The following is a 9,678-nucleotide window of genomic DNA, read 5'->3' as shown; positions in this document are numbered from 1 at the left end:
GGCATGCCCAAGACCAAACTTTGAACAAGCATATATACCTATATATAAGGAATTATGTGATGATATACCTATCAAATGTAATATCTTCGATTCTATTTTCTAAATCTTCAAACCGTTCGTCATTTGTATACTCCCACAAGAAGTTATGACCAAATTACCAATGGCTGGCCGAATGCGAGTCTGCGGCCAAATCAGCGATCGCAGAAGTGGTTATGCGACTGCAAAACTGGTCGCAGACCTATCCAGAGAAGCCCATTTCTTGGCATCGATTATGCGGTGCATTGTGCGACCCGCATACTCATTCTGCGTGTCCATTATGCGACCGCAGACCCGATTTCGGAGGGTTAATTTTCCTATTTTCATAACCTAGCCCCATTTTGATAAATAGGCTTTGAGGCTTATTTTGGGGCAATTATCTGATGATTTTAGAGAGAAGTGAGAGTGTTTTAGAGAGAGGAAGAAGCTCAAGTGCGTTTTTCATCAAAAAGCTTGTTCAAGATTTGAAATCCAACAAGGAATTATCACAAGATCTTCACCCAAGAAGTAAGGTTCTAATCCTTATGATTCAATTTCGAGTTTGGATAAAGATGGGTGATTGTGAGTGTGATTCTTGCATGTGAGAGTATTAGTTATACATGCTTGTACCAATAAAGTTATGGGAAAATTGTTGAGTTCAAATGGGTAAAGATTTGATTGAAAATGGTAGAAATCTTCAAACAAAACTTTAATTGAGGATTTGAAAGGCAATCCGATGTCGGAATTTGATAATTTTTATATGGTTGAACTACTATCGGAACGGGTATTCAGACTTTGCAAATTTTTTCGGGATTCGAGACGTGAGTCCCACTGTTGATTTTTAAAATAAATTTTGTATTTTAATCCAGAAAATTTATAATTTCATATAGAATTAGTTCCTACGTTTCGTGTTGAGCATGTTGAATTATTTGTGATTAGATTTGAAGCTTTCAGACACTAATTCGCGAGGCAAAGGTTTATTGGAATCTTGAAATTTATTTACAAAGTGAGGTAGGTGTCATGATTAATCTTGACTTTAGGGAATAGAACCCTTAAATTATTTGTTATGTGAAATGCATGTGAACGATGTATAGGAGAGGTGACGAGCGTCTATACGTCGTCAAGTTAATTGTTTGCATAATTATTTGAAAAAGCATAAATCATTTTAAATCAAAAAATAATTTTTATATTAATTGTTCCTCTCAAGTTCTTTGCTCAATATCATGCCTTGAATCCATGCTATAATTGCTAAATGCTTATTTGATTTATGTGACTTAATTGTCACTTGACGTTTCACAAACTAATTATTAAAATGCCTATTACATTCTTAATTTCCACAATTAGATTCTACTTGTCATCACTTATTTCTAATAAATCATACTTATTGTATGCTTGTTGTCTTATAATTCCATATTAATTGTTGTATTTATTGGAGTAATTTCTTTTATAAAAATTGGTAAATCATAATATTTGAGGAGCGGGTTGCACGCCACAACAGAATTGATTGAAAGGAATATATTGGAGGAGCGGGTTGCACGCCGCAACAGAATTGATTGAAATAAATATATTGGAGGAGAGGGTTGCACGCCGCAACAAAATTGATTGAAATGAATATATTGGAGGAGCGGGTTGCACGCCGCAACAGAATTGATTGAAAAGATATATTGGAATCGGGTTGCACGCCGCAACAGAATTGAATATTAATATATTGTGGGATGGGGTTGCAAGCCGCAACGGAAATTGATTGAAATAATAATCGGTTATGACTGCCGAGTTGTCTTCAACTGTTGAAAAGAGATACCTGTTTTATTTTTATTGTTGTTGTTACTATTGCTATTGCGTACAGGTTAATGTATGTGACCTGCCTTCACCTCGTCACTCCTTCATCGAGGTTAGGCTCGGCACTTACTAGGTACATGGAGTTGGTTGTACTCATGTTACACTCTGCACTTCTTGTGCAGATACCAGAGTTGGTCCCATCGGCGTATAGTAGATTTGCTTGGATTCAGCTATTCGCAGGAGACTTGAGGTATAGCTGCATGACATTCGCAGTTCTGAAGTCCCCTCCCACTTTATCATAGCTGTGTATTTCTTTCAGACAACTTTATTTTCATTTTGACCTTTATTTGTATTATTCTAGTAGCTCGTGCACTTGTGACACCAGTTCAGGGATTGTATTTAAATATTGCTATTATTATGGATTATTCACTTGATTTCAGACTTTACTTTCGCATTTATTTCTTTGTTATTAATTAATTAAAAAATTGTTTTAAAATGGCTAATATTATTCTAACATTGGCTTGCCTAGCAAGTGAAATGCTAGGCGCCATCACGGTCCCGAAGGTGGGAATTTTGGGTCGTGACAGCCATCTAGAACGACCTAAGGAACCAAATTCACCGACCCTCTATGACCGTTCCTCGTTTTTAGCGTTTTTACGGCCATAAAATTGAAATTCCGCATGACTACTAGATTTTCGTGTGCTATAGGCCACGCCATCCACATGGGCCCGGGCCCCCAGACCCAGATTGCCTAATATTTTTTAGGGATATCAAAAATGACCTAAGGAACCATAGTCACCGCCTCGCTATGACCGTTCCTCGGTTTTTGGCATTTTGTATCCATAAAACTGGAATTCCGTCTGATTCCCAGAGCTTTCCGCATGGGCCCAGGTCCCCCAAACCCGGATCGCCTAAAAAGGAACCTGGATCTGCATACGAAAAATATGTGCAGGAAAGGGCGTGAGTACACCACAGCTGTAGCCAATAAGTGTCAAGCCTAACCTCGATAGAGTAGCGAGGAGGTCAGGTCAAGACCCTGCTGTATATAATAAACAAGCAGGAGAGTATAACAATATAATAAGAGACTGGAATTTAAAAAAAGGAGAATATACCAAAGTAGCAATGCAGAACACATGGATAAATAGCAGGGGATCTCCCGAGATACCGTCTCATAGTCCCAAAATAAAAGTGCAAGGAGATCTCCCGAGGTACCACCTCACAGTCTCAAAAGTAAATATGCAGGGAGAACTCCCGAGGAACCGCCTAGTAGTCTCAAAAGTAAATATGCAGGGGGGATCTCCAGGGATACCGTCCCGTAGTCCCAAAGTAAATACGCAGCTCAAACAAGTGAATATAACAGTTATAGCAAGAAACCTATAATTTAGACTAAGTACAAGTCAAGAAAGAAGCGGAATTTATTAAACATGCTGCAAGGAGTTTAAATAGGCAATTAGGACATGTAGACATGCTATTCTTGGCTAACAGGATAACTACACATGCTAGTATACTCAGATAAGATGAAAACATGCTATTACTCGGTAAAAATCAGGTTTTTCCACAAAATAGCCCGTATACGCACTCGTCACCTAGCGTACACGGCGCTCACATATCATAACAACACCAAATCCTAAGGGAATTTCCCCCACACAAGGTTAGGCAAGCCACTTACCTCGAACCAAGCTCAATCAATCGGTAACAATGACTTTTCCACGAATATCTGGCTCTGAATGGCCCAAATCTAACCAAAATCAATTATATACCATAAATACAACTTTAAGAAATTAATCTAATTAATGAAATCAAAGGTAAAGCAAGAAATTAGAAAATTATCCCAAAAAGTCTCCCCGGGCCCACGTCTCGGAATGGGTAAAAGTCACAAAATATGAACACCCATTCACTCATGAGTTCACTCATACCAAAATTACTCAAATCCGATACCAAAATCTCGATCAAAATCCCAAAATTCGGCCTAAGAACTTCTCTCAACTCTTCCCCAAATTTTCAGCCCCAAATCTGAAATTAAATGGTGAAGACAACTATAGATTAATGGAATACAACCAAAAATGAGTTAGGAATCATTACCCCAAAGCTTCCTCTGAAAATCCCTCAAACAATTGCCAATTCCCGAGATCTCAAGTCCAAAAATGAAGAATGAAATCAAACCCTCGCACTTAGCCCTTTTTCTGCCAGAGGTCTCGCTTCTGCGAGCCTTCAACCGCATCTGCGGTACCGCACCTGCGGAAATACCATCACAGGTGTGAAAATCACTTAAGGGGAACTGGGTCCGCATCTGCGAACAAGGGTCGCATCTGCGGGCCCGTACCTGCGCTCCTCTTCTGCTTCTGCGGATCTATCGCCGCACCTGCGACTCCAACTTGACAGGTCCAAAACCGCTTCTGTGGCTCCATGGACACTTCTGCGGCCCAAAGTGTGCAGGTGCGATTACACCAGGTACCGTAGCTTCAACAATTGCATAAGTCCCAAACTGAACCCGTTAAGCATTCGAAACACACCTGAGACCCCCGAAACCTCAACCAAATATACCAACTAGTACTAAAATACCATACGGACTTAGTCGAGCCCTCAAACCATATCAAACAATGCTAAAATCACTTATCATCATCCAATTCAAACTTAAAGATCTTGAAACTTTCAAATTCGACAACCGATGCCGAAACCAACCAAATCACGTCCGATTGACCCCAAATTTTGCATACATTTCATTTCAACCCTATGGACTTACTCCAACTTCCGGAATTGGGATCCGACTCCAATATAAAAAATTTCACTACCGGTCAAAATCTCCAAAACTTCGACTTTTGCCATTTCAAGCCTAAATGAGCTACAGACCTCCAAAACACAATCTGGACACGTTCCTAAGTCTAGAATCACCTAACGGAGCTAACAGAACCGATAGATCTCCATTCTGGAGTCCTCTTCACACAGTTCTGATTACGGTCCAAATCCTAAGGCTTAAACTTCCGTTTAGAGACTAAGTTTCACAAAATACTCCAAAAACCAAAACGAAACCTTCTGACAAGTCATAATAGCAGAAATAGATACAAGGAAAATAGTTAATAGGGGATCGAGGCTATAACTCTCAAGATGACCGGCCAGGTCATCACAACCCGGATAGCCTAAGATTTTTCTGGGCCATCAAAATGACCTAAGGAACCATAGTCACCTCCGCGTCATGATTGTTCCTTATTTTTTGGCATTTTACGGTCATAAAACTGAAATCCTGTGCGATTACAAGATTCACATGCATTCCACATAGGCCCGGGCCGCCGGACCCGGATTGCCTAAAAGTATTTTGTGCCATAAAAAATATCCTAAGAAAATATAGTCACCGCCTTGCCATGACCGTTCCTCATTATTTGGCATTTCACGGCCGTAAAAGTAGAATTCTGCCCGATTTTAGATTATCTTATGCTATAGACTACGCCTCCTGCATGGGCCCGGGTCACCTAAATATTTTTCGGGCCATCAAAAATGACCTAAGGATACATAGTCACCACCTCGCCATGACCGTTAATCGTTATTTGGCATTGTACGGTCATATAAGTAGAATTTCATCCGATTACTAAATTTTCGTCTGCTATAGCCCATGACTTCCATTTGGACTCGGGCCCCCGGACGCAAACGCGGTGGCGATGGCGGTGGAAGAGGTGAGTGATGGTCATTGGTGGTTGGTAGTGGTTGGTGGCAGTGTACGACATGTCATTTTTATCCCCGCTGTAACCCAACCGACATGTTTCCGCTTATCACTTCCTAATTATTGGATAATGTACCTTCATAATTCCATAGGAAAGGATTTGGCGGTGGTGATGGGATGGTGGACATGGTTGTGGAAGAGGAGGTGACCAAAGTGGTGGCCGTGACGGCAGTTATGACGGGGGTTGATGTGGGTGCCATGCACCATTGCAACTATGCTTTTCAACTTATACCAATAAAATGCGAAATAATAATTAAGATTAGATGGTGCTTTCATTAAGGTTTGAACCCTTGTCGTTAAGGTACAACAATACCCAAAATGTTAAAGCTTAAGCAATGAGCCAAATTACAACTTAATATAATTTATGCACTTTTTAATATAGATATTAATCACAAATGATATTTGCTTCATTTTTTTAAATTGAAACTCTTACATTGAAATTGATATACATATCCACAATACCGTAAATATTTCAACTTGGAACTCATTTTCTTCATAATATTTCTATAAGAGTGAACTAAAATGTTGCACCCATTTTGGTGGAAATACAAATTGAATGGGCTGTTATTCTCAAAATTGCTTTGGCTGTCTGGCTAGATCTCGAAAATATACCTGAAAACAAAAATAAATCACGCCAATCCGACAATCGAGCGCAAAATTATTATCGTTTAATGTTTGAATTATTCACAATTAATTTTCTACACCTGTGCTATCTAGTTTTGTATAAAATTGCAGTGTTACTATATCAATTTCGACCAACATCAATAATATAAAAAAAATATTATGATACTTCAACCTCGTGTTGACCTCTGATTATGTATCATATTATTGTATTGTTTGATGATTATATATGATTTACTGTACACATTGTAAATAGTTGAGTTGGGATGCAAAATCTATATAATCCTTGTTGGTAATCTGTGTTTGAAATCAGAAAATCAGAGGAAAAGGAAACACTAGTTCAATAAATAAATCATAAAAGAATTTCAATAAATAATTTATTTTTCAGTGATGAATGAGGGGAGAAGTTTTTAGAAAAGAGGGGAGAAGTTTTCAAATTTTTCATCACTGAAAAATGAGGCTAAGCCCCTAAATTTATAGACAATGAAAAGGGTGAGATGAAGAGGTGCAATTCAAAATGTGACTTTTCCATTTCCCATTCACGAAACCTAACAATCCCCCACATGAATGGGGAATGGCAATATGTTTAAAAAATATGCAAAAATATTGTGTGATTCGCAAGTAAGGATTAATCGCATCTGGATAAGTAGGTTTTCCTTTGAACTTTCCGTAGTGAACATATGTCGGATATACTCGGTCAATCGGTAGATTAGCTATCTTTAAACCGTCGAGTTTTGGTGTATACCTAGACAACCATAAGTCACACAATCAACCCTTAACCATCGTTGGTTCTCACTGTTTTGTTCGAATCAGCCATGAACACCGCCCGTTTCATAAGTGCATAGAGAATTGGCCTTACAAAACTCTCCTTGAAGCGACTAACACTTCACACTTACGTAGGTGATTCTTAAATATTTTATCCCGTAGATACACTATTTGATATACCCCGTATCAAACGTAGAAACCATTAAAAGCCTTAATGTGTTATCCTTGGTACTGAACATTGTCTCATCATGAGAATGGACCCAAAAGAAATTTTATTTGATAATGTTGAACCGTCATTAATGACTTTGTTTGAGCTCCTTGAACCTAGATCTTGGGATCTCCAGTCTTCTAGGTAGAGTTACAGCCACAATGACTTGTCCTCGGCCATAGTCTCATTCTCCTCGATGATCTTTCAACTACCTCTCTAATTAGGCCTTTTGTAAATGGATCTGAAATATTATCGCTTAACTTCACATAGTCAATAATGATAATTCCCCTAGAGAGTAATTGCCTATCATTTGATGATAACGATGAGGTGCTGTTAATCTTTTTCTTTTTCTTGTTGGTGACTGAGTATTCATTAGCTCTATGCCCTGTCTTTCCACATGACCAACATTTATCACCGTGTTCCCTTTTGGAACGCATTTTGAACCTTCTCTTTTTAGGGATTCCTTCCTTCTTTTCTTTACACTTATGGTGTCTTTTGGATTTTTCAGAAGATTTTTTATGTTGTTTTGCTCTTTTAGATGGGGCAGCAATTGTTTTAAAACCAAAGTCTTGGCAGAAACTACCTAACTCTGTTTTGGATTGAAGTTTGTCATTTTTGATAAGACTTTTAAGTTTTAGGTCTGTACATAAGTCAAGACCTATTACATTAATAAAACTGATTAAATATTTATATGTAAGGTTATTGTCACTACCCAAATACCTAACCTGTCTTTTAAGGTTGGGCAAATAGGAAAGAGATACAACAAATTCAATAAGGATAAGCAGCAGAAAGATAATCATAGCCTCAATTAAGGGTGAACAATTACAAAAGAGATAATTATAACTTCAAACAAAGATAAGCAGTTAGGAAATGATAATATGGCAATAGAAGAGATAACAATTTCAGTTAAGGCACGGATGAATCAAATAAGCAATAAGAGTGGATCATGAAGCAATTAATTATAACTAAAGCAGGTAGAGGTGAAACTAGTAATTAAGAGACATATTCATAACATAAAAAAATAAACTAGTAGAAAAAAATAAAAATAAAAACTGATTAATACTCAAGAAGAGGAGATTGAGAAAGAGCAAAAATCAACAAACTCTCTATAGTATGAACTTGTAATTGAAAAGAAATGCCTTGCATGCGTCAATGAATAGCCACTCTAGAAATTAAATATGGAGATATGCATATATAGATATCTGATGCACAATGAGTAAGTGATAATTCAAATAAATTATACAGAAAGAATGTGCCTTCATTTACCAATACAAATTGTTAACGAAGCGTAAGTACAAGGCCTAAACAAGGAGAACAAGATCACAATCACAAACAACTTGACATATAACTAATGTCTAGCCAAAACCCCCTGTCACCACAAAGCGGATTTTTTTTTTATTTCCTCCCTCTAAGAGCTCTGCACCTTGCTCTTGGTGTGACTCGAACTTAGAACTTATTGGTTGGAAGTGGAGGGTGCTCATCACCAGAGCAACCCACTACAAACTCACGTCTAGCAATGCATCATGATCACAAACTCATCAAAATTCAGTAAACCATCGCCATTAATATCATATCTCGCAATCATTCCTCTGCACTCGTCAATAGTTCTCGACTCCCCTAATCTATCGAGCATTCTCTGTAAACTCTCCGGAGTAATGCATCCACATCCCTCCATTTCATACATCCGAAATGCCTCCTTCAACTCGCGCGCCTTCTCTTCTTCGGTCCCATCTTCTACTAATCTGACAAAATCATCGAAATCCAATAAGCCATCATCGTCCGAGTCATGGGCTGCAACCGCAGCCTTTGCTTCGTCATATGACATATCTTTGCCAATCAAATGTACACATTGTTGCAACTCTGATGCTGATATTTTCCCATCTCCGTTTTCATCTAGGCGGTCAAGTAGTCGCCTGTACTGCTGCTGGTATACTTCCATCCTTAATTATAATCAAACGAGAGAATGACTAAAAGAAATAGAGAAAAGTGTTTTTGTTGATCCGGAAACTTGAGCACAAGAAAATATTAATGTACCCTGGAGCCAAAGAATCCAACGAGGGAATTCAATAAAATGCACAAATGACTCACTCAAAGTTAAACCTATGACCTAAAACAAAATTTTAATCACCTTTGCGTTTGCCGCTACGCTAGAAGGATCACCATGTGTAAAGGGATCAACACGAAAAAGGTATTTTTACTATATTTGCGCAATATTATAACCTCTATTGTTTACTGTGATATCACCTTATCAGGATAGGAATATTTCACAAGGAATATAATATAAACGTGAAAAAGGAAGTATAAAATTCAACTATAAGCCTAAAAAGAAGAAGAAGAGAATTCAACGACGCACTGCGAATTGAAGAAACCAAAACACAAATCTAAATATATGTATGTTGTTGAAACTAGAAAACGGCAAAATTCCGCGTAAAGAAACTAGGAAGATTAATTGTTTGGTGAGTTTGGCGTGTAGGGTTGATGAATTTAATCGACATGTTAGGTTTCGAGAAATCCAGGAAGCAACACAGAAGTATCTGAGAATGTTCCAAGATATGTGGAAGGAGACATGAAAGTC

General features: G+C 38.0%; 1 protein-coding gene across 1 annotated transcript; it reads right to left on the bottom strand.

Moving 5' to 3' along the window:
• Nucleotides 1-8,320: 8,320 nt before the first annotated feature.
• Nucleotides 8,321-9,465, bottom strand: LOC107825946 (putative calcium-binding protein CML19). The gene has a single exon (XM_016652881.2). It carries the CDS (start codon nucleotides 9,040-9,042, stop codon nucleotides 8,614-8,616), a length of 429 nt encoding a protein of 142 aa, XP_016508367.1. The 5' UTR covers nucleotides 9,043-9,465; the 3' UTR covers nucleotides 8,321-8,613.
• Between the last annotated feature and the right edge of the window lie 213 nt (nucleotides 9,466-9,678).

Source organism: Nicotiana tabacum, chromosome 14 (assembly GCF_000715075.1).
Source record: "Nicotiana tabacum cultivar K326 chromosome 14, ASM71507v2, whole genome shotgun sequence".
Taxonomy (NCBI): domain Eukaryota; kingdom Viridiplantae; phylum Streptophyta; class Magnoliopsida; order Solanales; family Solanaceae; genus Nicotiana; species Nicotiana tabacum.
Note: the sequence above shows the minus strand (reverse complement) of the source record. Positions and strands in the feature narration are given on the sequence as shown.

Excerpts from the sequence above, each read along its gene's own strand:
- LOC107825946 (XM_016652881.2), bottom strand. The coding sequence starts at position 9,042 with ATGGAAGTATACCAGCAGCAGTACAGGCGACTACTTGACCGCCTAGAT.